General features: G+C 41.9%; 1 protein-coding gene across 1 annotated transcript in view; it reads left to right on the plus strand.

Annotated features, from left to right (window-relative positions):
• The first annotated feature begins 12617 nt into the window (after positions 1 to 12617).
• The window catches only part of LOC126251964 (facilitated trehalose transporter Tret1-like), a 58085-nt gene continuing 52739 nt past the window's right edge, over positions 12618 to 17963 (plus strand). Inside the window, exon 1 of the mRNA XM_049952728.1 lies at positions 12618 to 12782. Within this exon, the coding sequence (XP_049808685.1) occupies positions 12667 to 12782 (116 nt within the window). The 5' untranslated portion in view covers positions 12618 to 12666. The remainder of the gene's footprint in view (positions 12783 to 17963) is intronic.

Below are 17963 nucleotides of genomic sequence, written 5' to 3' on the forward strand. Positions count from 1 at the left end.
TAAAAGCAACAAATTTTCAACCTTCACAGAGTCATAATTTACACTATGTGCAATCGAAGTTTGGACTCACTATTACCAGTATTTCACTTACCACTACGACTAGGAATAAAAGTGTAAAGACTATGGTAAATAAAATGTCGTGTGACTAGGGCCTCCTGTCGGGTAGAGAGGACGATAAAGACTATGGTTATACGAGTATGTAAACGACGGGAGTGCTGTTTCTTTCAGTCGTTTCCGCTTCACATTATCCTGGCTACATGCTTTTTATTTCCTTTCAGGCAGAACTCACTGCAAAAGACACAGTTACTTAACGTAATGATACAAAGGACATTGGTCTGATTACATTTAAAAACGTGAAACATAACTGAAAAGGATAAGGAATAATGCAACATAAGAAAATATCATACAATTTTAAACTTCCCTTACTCAGAGACGGATGAAATGGCAAATGTATGTGGCAACGGACCTGTTCGTGGAATTAAGAGCTACTCTAAGAAAAACAAAGTCCTGAATTTTGTAAAATATTGCAGAGTGTAATTGTTTTTGAATGATTGTATTCATTACATTCTAATACTACGACGGGCGTTCAATAAGTAATGCGACACTTTTTTGCTTGGACAGTTTCAGGTGAAAAAACGCGGAATTTGCTGTGGGGCATCTTGGAGTATTCCCACTTCACTCCTATAGTTTCATAACGTTCCGATAGGTAGTGGCACTAAACACAGCCTTCTGAAAGAAAATTGCGTTACAAGCAGAGAGCTGTCATTGAGTTTCTTTCGGCGGATACCCAGAGCATGACAGATATTCATAGGCGCTTGCAGAATGTCTACGGGGACCTGGCTGTCAAGAATAGCAAGATGAGCCATTGGGCGAGGCATCTGTCATCATCACAACAACGTCACGCAAACCCGTCCGATCTCATCGCGTGCTGGCCGGTCGCACACAGCTGTGACTCCTGTAGTGTTGGAAACGTGCGAACTCTCTCATTCGAGGCGATCGACGTATCACACACAATCAAACACTTCGCTGCACAACTGGACGTCTCTGCTGGTAGTGCTGGCACACTCTTTAACCAGTTGGGGTTCTCAAAGGCTTGTGCCAGCTCGCTTCCTCGGCGTCTAACGGAAGACCAGAAAGAGCAACAAAGGACCATCTGTGCAAAATTGCTAGCGCGTTATGATGCTGAGCGTGACAAATTTTTATCGGACATCGTGACAGGCGATAAAATATGGGTTCATCGCTTCGAACCGGAAACAAAACGACAATCGATGGAGTCACCTGACACCGCCTTCCCTCCGAAGAATAAGTGCAAAGTCACACCCTTAGATGGTAAAGGCATGGCAACGGTCTTCGGGGACTTCAAAGAGGGTTATTCCACTTGCATTGTCCAATCGGTTTTTAGTTGATTGGCAAGCCTACTACGAAAATCACTGCATGGTAGGGGTGTGTCGGTAGGAGGCTGGAATGTTCGCTCACAGACGACCAAGCAACAAGCCCATGTACGTATACAGACCTTCAGGTGAGCAACTGGAAAGCATCTTTTGTTAAACACAGTTTGTAATTTCTAGAATTTCTTGGTATTTTAGAGACTTCTGGTTTTCATCTTACTTGATTCTCCTAAAGTTTCCTAAGAATTTTAATGTTCATTGGGGGAGGGGGGACGTGATGACGCCATAACACTGACCCCACTTTCAACCGAATCTGTGTCCAAATTGTCTGACAGAGTGCTCTGAGCGTAAACTGTGTGGCGCGTATTTATTACTCATGTAATTGTATGGATTCGTTGAGATATCTGCCAAACGGTTGGCTTACTGTTGATATTAGTTGCAGCACACAAAGTTGTTTTAAATAGCAGCGTTATTTGTTTTCAATGTTTAACCAACACGGGCCTTTTTTCTTTCTTTCTTTCTTTCTTTCTTTCTTGTATTTATGCACACTCCACAAGCCTCATCTATTGATTTCCATCTAATGCACTGGATGAGCATTTGGCGTTATCGATACGCTACCTAGTATGTTCCAAAACGGCGCGCATAAAAACGGGATTTTTTCGGGGCTCATTCCTCGGTTTCTATTGATATAGAAATTTGGGGTCAAGTGTTATAGATAATCCTTGGGCTAGGGGCCATTTCTATTCCCAAGAGACTGGCTCGTCTTGTTGTAATCATCCTACAGTACAAGGTCAAAAATTTGAATATTAAACACTTCCTCCACCTTAGGCAAATGGAACAAATCTGTTGGTTCCTTTTCCAGTAGATGTTACCTACATTGCGCCTTAAGGGGATTATGGAGACACAATTTAGTTCATCTTCGATTCCCGAGAACACCCGAAAAAGCGTTTTTCTCCATGTTTTCGCCATCAGCAGGCGACATTGTTTTCGCCATAAGCAGCCGACATTTAAATAACTAAAAGCAGCAAATTGCTCGAATTTTAACACTATATTCTCTCGACATCTAGAGTGCCATCTTCCCATTTTCAAAAATCTTTATCTGCTATCGAGAAACACCTCAGAAACATGGTTTTGGTTACCAAAACACAGCCGCGGATTCCAAGACGTCTATGAACAGCAAATGGCTGAAATTTATACGATATGATCAAAGTTACACTACTTGCACGTAGAATAAGTACGTAAAATTCGGTGTGAGGGGAAAACGTAGTTAATTAACCGACGTACCACGTAGATGTATGCTGTGCAGTGTCTCCGTTATCATCGAAAGGGTTCTGGGCACCCCATGTTACTGTACTGAAGCACATGCATGTTTTTTGTGTGTGTAAAATCCGGTCGGGGGATAAAATTAGTTTTGCATTATTTCAATACCACATAAGTAAACCATCAAAATTTTACTGACCTATACAGGTTCTTTTCATATGAGTGACTTGTCCTGAGCCGGCCGCGGTGGCCGAGCGGTTCTAGGCGCTTCAATCCGGAACCACGCGGCTGCTACGGTCACAGGTTCGAATACTGCCTCGGGCATGGATGTGTGTGATGTCTTTTGGTTAGTTAGGTTTAAGTAGTTGTAAGTGTAGGGGACTGATGACCTCAGATGTTAAGTCCCATAGTGCTTAGAGCCATTTTTTTGACTTGACCTGCTGATGCTCCAATCAAGCACAAAAAGGCGTACATGCTCCTGTTTTACAGACTCTGACTGAAAAGCTGGGTACCAGCTGCCTCATTCTACCTTCTTCAGCACCTTTAAATGTTCCCAAAAACGTTGGCATGTGAATATATTCGCACTTTTTTATACTGAGGGAGAAGCAGACAGTGGCAGTAGGAAAGAGACGGAAAGTAATAAATACTAGAGAATAGTAGACATTGGTTGTTGTATAGAAAGAGCGAAGGAGACAATGGTAGTGAGAGAAAGAGAGGAACACAGTGGCAGTGGAATATAGTCGACAGTGACAGAACTGTGCAAGGAGAAGAAAGTAGGAGAAAATGCTAGTGGGAGGGAAACAAAGAAAAGTAGAAAGTGGAAATAGGTGACAGTGATAATGAGATACAGCGTATATACAATGAGCAAGAGAAAGGTAGTGGCACTGAGAAAAGACATCAGCAGTGGGAAGGAGGTAGTAGCAGAAAGAGAAATTAAGATGGACACACAGATAGTGAAAGAGGACAGTAGTAGTGGCACTGAACGAAGGAGATTGTGACTGTGAGACAGGAGACAGTGACAGAGAGACACAAAGAGATAATGGCAATGAGTTGGGTCGAATTAATGAATAAGAATTGATAAGTGGAAGTGGGTGGCTATGAGCGACTTACAGCACTATACTATTGGGTGTAAGCGAGTTACTGTTATGGCAGCACGTGAGAGTGAGAAGTGAGTTGCATGTTAAAAAGGGCTCGATTATGTTCGCACACCAAAATTTCTGGGAGAACTTTTAAAGGTGACTTCAAAATGGTGCAAGCTTTCTGTTTCTGTAAAGTGTTCTATAGGCATCCGATAGATGCTCATTTCTGTATCACTTCTGTTGTAATTACTAAAAAGAGACACTAACGAACTTCAAACAGTCAGCTCTTTTAAGGTTCAGTCTGTCTATATGATATAAAATCAGATTACGGAGGCTAAAATAGAAGCGAGTATTGTTTGTTTCTTCAAAACTAGTCCAGTATCCTTTGCTGTTTACTTACTGATTTCTAGTAGTTCTAGTAGAGCCATCTCCCCACCTTTTATCAGCTATACTGACATCAGATTAAACTCAGAGAACTTGGTCTGTTGCTTTAACGAAAGCCCTTATTTGAATAATGTTAAATTTCCTGCAAAGCGAGATTCCGTGTTTTTTTTTTTTTTTTTTTTTTTATCCAGCAGTACCTCATACATGCGTTCGCGGTTTCATTGTGTGCATGTCATGTACGTGCTTTTCACGCGATGCCTTGTGATAACAATAGAACTGTTTCGCTTCTAACAATGGATGAGTCCACGTCCACAAACATTTATTCACCTAGCAACATTGACTATGTGCTCTGGTATCATTTTCTCTCAGCACAAATATTTAAGATAAAACTTTTTTTTTTTTTTTACTCTTGCATCGTCAGCCATCAGATTCCCGCTTTTTTCCGTGTGCGTTAATGCTGAAAGTAAAGTGCTCAACAGAACGTTATCACTTATCAGAATCCACACAGAATTCACTTCGTACAAACGAGACCTAATTCCAGTGACAGATTCCGTATTGCAACAACTATCTATGGTATTACTGACTTTTCGCAAGTTTACCTTGGGACCGAAAACAAATATCATTCTGTCTCTTCTGAACACAGAAGAGTCTGCACTGATGATATCGTTGCGATTGTTTTTCACTGTCTGTTAAAATGCATTATCTTCCAAATACTTTAAAATTTATCACCCCTTTAAATCCTAAAGCGATCAGTCCCACATAACAATTTTAAAACCATGCCTCTCACTTACTTTTTAAAAGACGGTAGATGAGAAACAAGGTCATTGGCCGCAGGTTTATTTTGACGACACCAACGCTTCTGGCCGTTCAGTCCATCCCTCCTCCCCACACAGAACTACTCAAATTACTGTCAAACTAAGACTTTAGATTTATATTATAAAAGTGGGGGCTCTGAGCACTATGGGACTTAACTTCTGAGATCATCAGTTCCCTAGAACTTAGAACTACTTAAACCTAACTAACCTAAGGACATCACACACATCCATGCCCGAGGCAGGATTCGAACCTGCGACCGTAGCGGTCGCGCGGTTCCAGACTGAAGCGCCTAGAACCGCTCGGCCACTCCGGCCGGCATTACAAAAGTAATAATGCGTTAGTTGAAAGTTGGTGTTGCAATAGTATGTAAGGTTTAATTATAAAAAAGAGGGACCAAGCAAATTAATTAAGGGTCAGGAGACTACAGGAAATTCGGAAGAAAGGGACACTAAGGCTTTATGTCCTATCGATGAAGAGGTCATTACATGCAAACCACAAACTCGGACTGGAAAAGTATGCAGAAGGAAATCGGCTGTTTCTTTTTCAAATGAGTCATCCTGACATTTACCTTAAGTAGTTTTATAGATAGTAAAAGCCTCGTAGACAAACAGAAATTGAAGGAGTCACACGTGAAACGTTCAGTGAATTTGAAAGTAAAAGTCTACTACGATTTAAGAGGATATCCTAAGAAGTTTTGGTTTTACGCTAAATTAATTAGGCGATCAAAGCCATCTGTTCAGAAACACTGTGCACGTAGTGACATCGAAACGGAAAACGACAGAAAGAAGACCGAAATGCTACAGCCTTTTTCCAAAACAGTTTCACTTAGTGAGATTGTAATGCGGTTCCTGTTTTAAACGCCAAACGAATGTCGGAGCTATAGATATCGGTATAAGTGACCATAGAAATAACATCAACTGAAATCGCTCTGCTAAGGAAAGGCCACTGCACCTGATGGGATACACGCGGGATTCTACATGCAGTATGCGAAAGAACTTTCTCCTCCTCTAACGGCCGGGTACTGTAGGTCACTGGAGCAGCGAAGCATTTCAATCGGGAAAAAGTGCAGGTCATTCCTGTTTCCAGGAAGGGTCACCGAAGAGACACGGCCTGTTGTAGTATTGTGGAACATGTTTTATGCTCGCGTACTATGACATTTCTGGAGACAGAAAATCTCCTAATGGAATCATCAGGAATTCCGTAAAGAAGGATCGTGAGAATCTCAGTTTGCCCTCTTCGCCCACGAGACCCTCAAGATTGTAAACAACATTGTCCAAGTTGATGACGTGTTGCTTGACTTCCACAACGTGTTCGACACAGCTTCGCACTATCTTCTAATGATCAAAATATGCGCGCACGGAATTTCACACCAGTTGTGTGACTTTATTGCAGAGTTTCTAACAGAACACAGCTTGTTAATCTCAAAGGAGAGTAATCTTCTGATGTAAAAGTTGCTTCGGGCGTACCCTCAGGAAGTGTTATAGGACTTTTATTTCTCGTGACATATTTTAATGCACTACGGATAACGTCGGAAATTCCAAAAGAGGTATACGCACATAGTTTTGTTATACACAGGCAGGTGGCAGCGTTGGGTAACTCTAGCGACATGCAGAAAGACATGGAGAGATCTACACTTGGAGCGGGGACTGGCAGTTGCACCTCATCAAAAACAAACGTCAAGTGTTGTGCATAAATAGACAGAAATACTCGTTATTGTATGATTACCTATTGCAGAACAATCATTGAAAGCAGTCACGTACATTAACATCCGGTAGTATGCGTAGGAAGCGATTTAAAATGGAACGACCACATAAAACTAATCGCAGGTGCGGCAGATGCCATACTGAGGTTTGTTAGAAGACTTCTCACGAAGTTCTGTACAGCTGCAAAAAGGTAGCGCACAGAATCCTTTACTGTCAGTTCTTGAATATTGCTCGTCGGTCTGGGATCCGTTCCAGGTAGGATTGATAGAGAAAATGCAAAATGGACAAAGAAGAGCAGCGCGTTTCATTACAGGTTCATTTAGTAAGCGCGAAAACATAACAGAGATGACTACATGAAGCCAAAGCAGCCAACAGTTGCAACAAAAAGTATTTTTATTCAATTTTTGACAATAGTTCAGACTGATGTAGACCAGTATTCTTCAGAGACACATGTAATCTGAAGACAACGCTACAGCAATAACTACAAACCCGGAAACATACATGCCAAAATTATACGTCGTACAGATACAAAATCCCCACAAAGGGGTGGAAATATCACGTATATCATAAGACATTACCAAAAGAATAAAACTAGTTCTTACAAAAATTTCACATTTGACAAACGCCAAATAATGAAACGAGCTGACATTTGTCCGATGAAAATGTGCTGTAAGCATATATCATTATATACATTATTAGGTATGCTGGCCCCTATGATCAGGGCTTTTCAGTCAAGAACAGTTAAAATCTAGAAATAAAAGCAATCAAATAAAATGTTACGTCATGTTATGAGCTGAACACCGATTGACAGGAAGCGGAGAGCGTGAACACCAGAAAAAGGAGGCAGGCGGCACGTGCGCCGGTATCAAAGTACACTTGCGGCATCAACGATCAATGAGTGAATATGCATTGGTGGGTTGGGGGGAGGGGGGGGGGACGAAGTGAGAGAACATTGAGAAATAAAAAATGTTAAAGGACGCTATTGTAAAGTATCCTAATTTACATTAAAACCCTTACAAGACCACAAGTTCATTAATGTACGAACACTAATAAAGTTAATGCGTGAACACGCTGTGATAAATGTACGTAACGATGAAATAGTATGCCTGGTTCATAGTATAGTGAAAAACATGCAGTAATGAGAGTGGGTAAAATCAATCTCTTCAAAAAAATATGAAACGAGGGAAATGAACTTAGTGGGTTTCTAGTCTCTGTATGACACGTAATTTTGACCTGTATGTTTCCAGGTTTTGTAGTTATTGGTCTTACATTGTCTTCACGTTACATGTATTTCTGCAGAAGACGGGTTTACATCCGTCCAAATAATTGGTCAAAGTTTGAATAAAACTACCTTTTATTGCAACTGGTTGCCTGCTTTGGATTCTTTTACTGATCTCTGACCATTGCTGAATCGCAGCCATGCACAAAATATTGAAGTAACGGAGATGCTCAGCCAGCTTCATTCGTATACGCTAAAAGAGAGGCATTGTGGATCACGGTGTGGTTTACCGTTAAAAATACGGAGAGGGTGCGTTCCCACTACAGTCAACTAATATACTGGTTCCTCCTGCGTATAGGAAGGTGAGATTCGATCTCACAGGGAGGATGGCCAAACACCCTTCTTCCCAACGACCATTCACGAGTGGTACAGTAAAATGGGGTAGCTGCAGCGTTGTACAAAGTACCCTCCGCCACCCACCTGCTGCCCCCCCCCCCTCCCACCCGCCTTGCTTCCTATAAGGTGCCTTGCAGAGTACAGATGAGCATATGTAGATGCGATATAGGGAACTACGTAAACCATCCTGTGTCTAACCCACAGCATCACCTCGCTCGGTCGAGAAATTCGGGAACGTGTAAATTATTTCTGTAAGAAGCAGGTCAGAGTAAAGCTCGCTTGACTGAAATCTTTGTCAACCGAAATAAGCGGACACACAGAAAGATGACTCAACTAAACGTTTTTCCGGAGGATACTAAAAAACTTAGCGTGCCATGTCTAATACGCATTTCGTATTTAAGGGGCTCAGTGATAAAATTAGAGAAACTGGCACATACCTATACATGCAATCGTACTTCCCGTTCCAGGGAACGAAACAAGAAAGGAGACATACCGTGGCGAAAGAGACCGCCTCTGCTGTATGATAAATCTTCATTTATGATCCAACTATTTTCGTGGCTTTAGAACCACATCTTCAGGGATACATCCATATATAAACAAAAATAAAACAAATAAAGATCCTATTTCGGTTAAAATATCGTTGAAAAATACACAAAGCTATATAGGAAAAATGAAGTATTCACATTTATTTCATAATTTATTTCAAACATAACCAGTCGATGACCCAACATACTTTGTTCAGTTGTGATAAAAGTGTTGAGTCGTCAAGAGGTCGATAGTCCAATTTAAAATATAGCAGTATGTATGGAACTTCATCCTGTTACAGGAAATATAGAATAAGAATAAAATGCACGTTTCTCACCATGGGACATCCACAACTGTTATTCTTTGTCAATGATAATAAAATGGTAAACCACGTGGATGTAGAAGATAAAACAAATGATGTGTGTGGGTGGAGAAAGCTACGTTCAAACTGGCTAGGTAAGAAAAAATCTCTTAAAGCAGAGCTTATATGATTGCACGCTAGGTGACGAAGGTCAAGTTTAGATCATATGCTGCTTACAAAATAGATTATCTAAATAAAAGAAAGACTGGGGAAAGACAGAATGCAAGGAAGAACATACAGATCCAGGTAACCTAGAATAAGGATAAAGCGATAAACGAGATGGACTGTAAAATTGCAAAACAAATTATGTGTAGGTGACAAAACGTACCTTCAACTACTAATGTAAAAGAAATCTCATAAAGCGGAGTGTACGTAACTGTACGACAGGGAATGAAGGACTTGTCTAGATAAAATGTTGCTTACGGAGCGGACCATCATCTAGATAAAAGATGGACTCGAGAAAGGAAAACTTAGGATCTTATATGGACATTCCAAAGCCATAACACCTTGGGGACAAGATGAAGTCTTCAGTGATCAACGGTTCAGCTCAGTTCGTCTAGGTGGTCACTGCGGACTTTATGTTGTCCGAACGATGTTATGCCTTTGGTTCAAAAAAATGGTTCAAATGGCTCTGAGCACTATGGGACTTAACTTCTAAGGTCATCAGTCCCCTAGAACTTAGAACTTCTTAAACATAACTAACCTAAGGACATGACACACATCCAAGCCCGAGGCAGGATTCGAACCTGCGACTGTAGCGCCTAGAACCGCTCGGCCACCCCGGCCGGCTATGCCTTTGGTATTCCCATATAAGATTTTAAGTTTTTCTTTCTCCGTTCCTCCTTTGATGTAGATGATGGTCTGTATTTTAAGCAGAATTTTATCTGAACTTGACCTACGTTCTCTAGCGTAAAATCATACAAGCTCTGCTTTATAAGATTTATTTTACCTTGCTAGTGTGAACGTAGCTTTCTCCACCTACACACACACACACACACACACACACACACATATAGAGGGTGAGTCACCTAACGTTACCGCTGGATATATTTCGTAAACCACATCAAATACTAACGAACTGATTCCACATACCGAACGTGAGGAGAGGGGCTAATGTAATTATTTAATACAAACCATACAAAAATGCACGGAAGTATGTTTTAACACAAACCTACGTTTTTTTAAATGGAACCACGTTAGTTTTGTTAGCACATCTGAACATATAAACAAATACGTAATCAGAGCCGTTTGTTGCATTGTAAAATGTTAATTACATCTGGAGATATTGTAACGTAAAGTTGACGCTTGAAACATTGTCCTCACCTCATTGCAGGGGCCCAAACAGCTGCAACATACATCGCGTTTCTACAGAATGATCTGCCAACGTTGCTCGAAAATGTCCCACTGGAAACGCGTCGACGTATGTGGTATCAGCATGATGGTGCACCTGCACATTCCGCAATTAACACTAGGATGACCCTTGACAGGATGTTCGACGGGCGTTTCATAGGACGTGGAGGACGCATAAATTGGCCAGCCCGTTCTCCTGATCTTACACCTCTGGACTTCTTTCTGTGGGGTACGTTAAAGGAGAATGTGTACCGTGATGTGCCTACAACCCCAGAAGATATGAAACAACGTATTGTGGCAGCCTGCGGCGACATTACACCAGATGTACTGCGGCGTGTACGACATTCATTACGCCAGAGATTGCAATTGTGTGCAGCAAATGATGGCCACCACATTGAACACCTATTGGCCTGACATGTCGGGACACACTCTATTCCACTCCGTAATTGAAAACGGAAACCACGTGTGTACGTGTACCTCACCCCTCATGGTAATGTACATGTGTGTCAGTGAAAAAGACCAATAAAAAGGTGTTAGCATGTGGACGTAATGTGCTGTTCCGGTCTCTTCTGTACCTAAGGTCCATCACCGTTCCCTTTGGATCCCTACGTAATTCGGTGCTCTCTGATACACACGATCGAACAGCGGAGGAGTGGTACTCAAGCGTCAACTTTAGGTTACAATATCTCCGGATGTAATTAACATTTTACAATGCAACAAACGGCACTGATTACGTATTTGTTTATATGTTCAGATGTGCTAACAAAATTAACGGGGTTCCATTTAAAAAAACGTAGGTTTGTGTTAAAAAACATACTTCCGTGCATTTTTTAATGGCTTGTATTAACCAATTACACTAGCCCCTCTCCCCACGTTCGGTCTGTGGAATCGATTCGTCAGTATTTCATGTGGTTTACGAAATATATCCAGTGGTAATGTTGGGTGACTCACCCTGTATATATACTGGCAGATTAAAAATGTGTGCCGGACAGAGGCTCGAACTCGGGACTTTTGCCTTGCACGGGCAAGTGCTCCACTGACTGAGCTACCAAAGCACGACTCACGACCCGTCCTCACAGTTTCAGTTCTCGCAGTACCTCGTGTCCTACCTTCCAAACCTTCAGCCACAGCCTGGGGGATGTTTCCAGAATGAAATTTTTACTCTGCAGTGGAGGGCCCCAGACTGTGGCTAAGCCATTTCTCCGCAATATCGTTTCTTCCAAGAGTGCTTTTCTGCAAGAATCGCAGAAGAGCTTCTGTGAAATTTGGAAGGTAGGAGACGAGAGAAGAATTGAAGCTGTGAGGAGAGGACGTGGGTCGTGCGTGGGTAGCTTAGTCGGTAGAGCACTTGCCCATGAAAGGCAAAGATCCCGAGTTCGAGTCTCGGTATGGCACACAGTTTTAATCTGTCAGAAAGTTTCATATCAGCACACACTCCGCTGCAGAGTGAAAATTTCATTCTGGATTTTTACCGCTGTTTTACATTGAATGTTGGGTCATTTACTGGTTTTCGTTTGAAGTAAACGATGAAATAAATGTGAATACATAATTTTTCGTATATATCTTTGTGTACAGTTCAACGATGTTTTAACCAGAACATTATCTTTAATTACAGTCATATGTGGCTCTATCCCTGCGAAACTAGTTGGATGATAAATAATGATTTATAGGAATAGGTGAAGCGGTCTTTTTCATCATGGTACAGTTATAAAACTTGGGGTGCCGACAATACAAAATTGGCTGCAGGAAAGGAGACAAATAATTTTGTGGTTAGATACCAATCGGTGTACGCTTCTATGTGATATTTGTGGTACAGCCTTATACCTAAGCCAAGAACCGCTATCGGGTAGCCGGACGCAATCGTGTCTTTCCATTGATGTACCAAACAGCTCAAAGTCGAGAGCGCTGACCTTGAAACTGGGGACACTGGGAGGACGGGGGAGAGATATGTCTGCTATATAGGATACGAGGAGGCGTGTGCTTTGCGCACGAGACCACTGGAGGAAGTAGGCGTGTAAACAAGGCCCGCGAGCGTATTGGCTGCGGCTCCAGCTTATCGGCTTGGCTCCAGAGAGGCATGACCGCATCTAAACACGGCGGTGGTGCTCGTCGGCACGGCAGTTCCGCGTGCGGCTTGGACGAGCCCTGTCGTCTTCTGGCGCTGAGCGGCGGGCAGCGGGCAGCCATGTGGAAGAACGGCAGCTTCCTGGCGCACGCGGGCTCCAAGGGCGAGCGCGCGCCCTTGTTGCCGAGGTACGAGTACATCGAATCTGCAGCGACCTCCGTCCGACAACCTAATGGGTGAGCCATCCTCAGCAGTACAGATTCTCACTTCCCAGTCGATTAAATATCACTTTCATCTGGAATTAAAACTTCTCGGGTTTCTAGTCGCGTCAGTTCGCAATTGTTGGTGCAGGAAATGGATATGTTGTGGTCTTCAGTCCAGAGACTGGTTTGATGCAGCTCTCCATGCTACTCTATCCTGTGCAAGCTTCTTCATCTCTAACTACTGCAACATACATCCTCCTGAATCTGCTTATTCATCTCTTGGTCTCCCTCTACGATTTTTACCCTCCACGCTTCCCTCCAATACTAAATTGGTGGTCCCTTGATACCTCAGAACGTGTCCTGCCAACCGATCCCTTCCTCTAGTCAAGCTGTGCAAATTCCTCTTCTGCTCACTTCTATTCAGTACCTCCTCATTCGTTACGTGATATACCCATGTAATCTTCAGCATCCTTCTGTAGCACCATATTTCTAAAACTTCTATTCTCGTTTTGTCTAAACTATTTATCGTCCGTTTCACATACATAATGGCTACACTCCATACAAATACTTTCAGAAATGACTTCCTGACACTTAAATCTATACTCGTTGTTAACAAATTTCTCTTCAGAAACGCTTTCCTTGCCATAGACAGGATATAAAATGTAGACTATCTACTTCGGCCTTCATCAGTTATTTTGCTCCCCAAATAGCACAACTCATCTAATCTAATTCCCCCAGCATCACCTGATTTAATTAGGCTACATTCCATTATCCTCTTTTTGCTTTTGTTGTTCAGCTTCTATCCTCCTCTCAAGGCACTGTCCATTCCGTTCAACGGCTCTTCCAGGTCCTTTGCTGTCTCTGACAGAATTGCAATGTCATTGACAAACCTTAAAGTTTTCATTTCTTCTCCATGGATTTTAATTCCTACTTCAAATTTTTCTTTTGTCTCCTTTACTGCTTGCTGAATATACAGATTGAATAACAAATGGTTCAAATGGCTTTGAGCACTATGGGACTTAACATCTGTGGTCATCAGTCCCCTAGAACTTAGAACTACTTAAACCTAACTAACCTAAGGACATCACACACATCCATGCCCGAGGCAGGATTCGAACCTGCCACCGTAGCGGTCACGCGGTTCCAGACTGAAGCGCCTAGAACAGCACGGCCACACCGGCCGGCAGATTGAATAACATCAGGGATAGGCTACAACCCCGTCTCACTCCCTTCCCAACCACTTCTCCCCAGTCATGCCCCTCGACTCTTATAACTGCCATCTGGTTACTGTACAAATTGTAAATAGCCTTTCCTTCCCTATATTTTACCCCTGCCACCTTCAGAACTTGAGAGCACTCCAGTCAACTCGTCAAAAGTTTTCTCTAAGTCTACATATGCTAGAAACGTGGGTTTGCCTGTTCTTAAACTACCTTCTAAGATAAGTCGTAGGGTCAGTACTGCCTCGCGTGTTCCAACATCTCTATGGAATCCAAACTGATCTTTCCCTAGGTCGGCTTCTACCTGTTTTTCCATTGGTATGTAAAGAATTCACGTTAGTTAGAAATGGATACGTGGGATCCGAAACCTCGCGAGGACACTGCGAATTGGCGCGGAAAGTACCCGACAGGATTTTATTGCATTGAAACACTACGAAAGTCTTCATTTCCATATCATATTCATCTGCTCGGATCGTCCTTTCTCGGTAAGTCCCACCGTGAATACAGTTCCACGCCGTCACATAGTAAACAAAGTACATACATCAGCAATATCGGAACAGTATGAGGAATTCCCGGCGAACAGAACTGAATGTTTTTAGTGGCGAAGTATCATCAGAAGCGCAGATAGCGAGTGTCGTACCTCCTCAGGGAAGTGTTCACGATGTGTATAAAAGAGCTGGCGCATAAAATATGTAGGGAGGCTGTTCGCATAGTATGTAATTCTGTATATGTAAAAGGAGGTGGCACCGCTAGAAACTTGCAGCGAACTAGAGGAAGATTTGTAAATGATCACCAACTGGTGCAAAGATTGGCAGCTGACTAGCAACATAAAATAAATGTAATGTAATGCTCGCAAATAAGCAAAAATCTTCTATATACGTAAAGTGTTTGTAATTCATACAAATCTACAGCTTCATTTCGATCTTGACAAAATTTTTCACACTTTACCTATTGATCAGTTGCCGTTATTACATATGAAGTATAGTCTAGAAGAAATTGTAGTCTGTGTTTCAGATATACTATTATTATGAAAATCCACAGTTCCCTTCAAACGCTGAGGGAGGTCGTGGACAAAGCACTAACAAAAATCAATAGATCGCGGACCGATCAAAAGAGTGAACAGAAGCCGAGAGTTGCCGAATACGGAGCGATTTGAAGTAGAATGACCACATAACATAAAACCGCATGTAAGGCGGTTGCCAGACTGAGATTCATCGGGAAAATCCTTAGGAAATGCGGTCCATCTACAACGGAGGTAGCTTACAAAACCCTCGTTCGACCAATACTTGAATATTACTTGTCAGTCTGGAATCGTACCAGATAGGATTGATAGAGAAAATGCAAAATACACAAAAGGCGTTTAGCTACAGGTTCTTTACTCAAATGGCAGGCGCTGCAACAGGCGTTCTCCATCATGGTGTGGTTTACTGTTACATTTCCGAGAGCGTACATTCCGAGAAGTCAACCAGCATATTACTTTCCCTTACATATTTCACCCGAAAATACCATGTAAGTAAAATCAGAGATTCTGTTTCACATGGAAGCGTACCAGTAACCGTTCCTCCAGATATCCAATCGTGACATTAACATGACAAACGGTGAGGGACGGTGGTACACAAACCACCCTCCCTGCACACCGTAAGATGTCTTGCGGAGTACAGATGTTTATATAAAAAGGACTTCACAGATCTACCCGTGGGGATGGGTAGATGTCAAACTCTCGTCAATAGGAGGAATACCAAGAAAGTGTTGTTACCCACGAGAGGGGGTGCTTACGAAGCACGACCATTTATTGTATTCTAGCTTTGCACCCGCTGCTTCGGCCGCGTAGACTGTATGATCTGCACGGATTTTTTCTGTAATTTTATGTTTATGTTCACAAATTTCAACACCTTCTAAACTTTTCACGCTAATTAAGCCCATAGAAGCATGGTCTTTTCAGAGTATACTTCTGGCCAAATGGCGATTATGGTAGCTGGAGTCCACGGTTTTTGTTAAACATGCCTTTTACGTTCTTGTGGTGATATTTCCACAGAAACTTTCATCCCCTAACACATACTTTTTAGTGCTAACCGAGACATGAAATACTAATTTTCATAGGTTTACCTTTTTAAAAAAATTTAAGTTATAACGAAATATTTCTAAAAAAAATTTTTAATCGTCTATTTCACCTCTTGGGGTTGAATTTCTAAAAACAATGAAACATGCATTTTTTCTCTCCAGCCGAGAAGCCAAATTCAAATTTTCATAGATTTAGCTTTAAAAATGTTCTCCTAATGAAATATTTCGTAAAACATTGCATGCATGCATGTCCGAGGTAACATTGCATCGTAATTCGGAATAACATAAGCACTATAATATCGTATTTATCCGCCGATAACGGGCTAGCGACTTTCAAGTAAAATGTCTCGAATGTACAGGAACATACATAATGGATGTAAGAGTACAGACTGTAGACACATGGTTGACGACATAATGGAAATTTGGGTCTTACCGCGAGCGGTTACTTTACCATTTGGCCATCCGTGGACACAAAGATAGCCAAATTGTAAAGCGACAGCTCGCGATAAGAGGAAAATCTGGGTTCGACTCCCGGTCCGACATAAATTTTCATTGTCGTCATTCCAATCTACAGCTGACGGTTGTCCATATTCGCAACTGCGAATACATTTTGAGTGAGTGAGCGATCGAGTGAGTGAGTGACACCATAAATTTTAAGCTGTTAAGAGTGGTCGTTAGATAATATTAAAAGCACGTCCTTCCTCTTCGATTTACAGCATCGTAAGATTGTTCCTTAAGTAACGTACGTACTGTGGAGGGGACAGGATACCTCATAGTAGTTTCGTGGAAGTGAGATGAGCAGAGGAACTGACGCTAAAGTTCTTACAAAATAAAACTCAGAACTGTTTATCACAAAAGTGTACCAATGCTACCACTTCTTACTACTTCCTAAAATTAACTGCAGTGGAAGTGTAGTAGGTAGGAGATTCGTACATATTAATTTGCTGTCAGGCAGGCTCAGATTCATGCGAATACTACCTACAGTAGAGTGCACTCTTAACTCCATCGACAAAATTGCAAGTGATAAAAAAATATTTTCTGTGTTCTTTTTCTGTAAGGGCTCCATCAACTCCGGAAGCTTTTACAACCCAGAACAATCCGGTATTTTCAATTCCGAAGAGAATAGCAGCGAAATAGTTTTGAGGTTTCACGATAAATGGGCCTAGGTACATTTGCTATTAATCAGTATCAGTTAACTGTTATGGTTTTTTCGAACTCATACTGAACTGTTACTTCTGTCTGTGTGACTGGGATTGCGAAGTTCGCTGTTTACTCGGGAGATGGGGACGCTTATAGCCAGCTGCCCTTCCCTTTCTCTTGCTAGGTATGCTCTTGTATGTCACGGCGAAGATGTTAAATACTATATCCCCACATCTTACCGGAAACAATAGTCAGATTTCGTTCTCAACACCATAATCATTATCAGTTGAAGACTGCATTGAAAGATCCAAAAAGCGTATTCTGGGTTAGTCCACTGGCAATACAATGCTTGTGCAATTGTCTTATTACTTTCATCGGATGTAAAGTACACATGTCAGCATACATGTCCAATAATAGAACATATCTTGGTGCGCTTTAAAGTTTGGATTAAATTTTCGCACCAGTTTAGTTTCTCTTCAGCCTTAAACAGTACTAACAAGCTTTCCTCTTCTCTCCCTGCAATCAACACATTGAGGTGCAGAGGTTAAATCACTGAGGCGCATTCGCTACGACAGCAGTTCAAATCCCTGCCCAAATTTCCAGATTTAGGTTCTCCGCGGCTTCTCTGAAATCGATCAAGGCGAATACCAGACTGTTTGTTTTCAAAAGGATGAATATGATATCCTACTATCCTACTATCCTTCCCCATCCTTTCCGGATAAAATTTTGTTTTCCTTCTCTAACGACCACGTCGTCGATGGGGTGTTAGAACGTAACCTTCCTTCCTCCTTCCCTC

Source organism: Schistocerca nitens, chromosome 4 (assembly GCF_023898315.1).
Source record: "Schistocerca nitens isolate TAMUIC-IGC-003100 chromosome 4, iqSchNite1.1, whole genome shotgun sequence".
NCBI classification, from domain to species: domain Eukaryota; kingdom Metazoa; phylum Arthropoda; class Insecta; order Orthoptera; family Acrididae; genus Schistocerca; species Schistocerca nitens.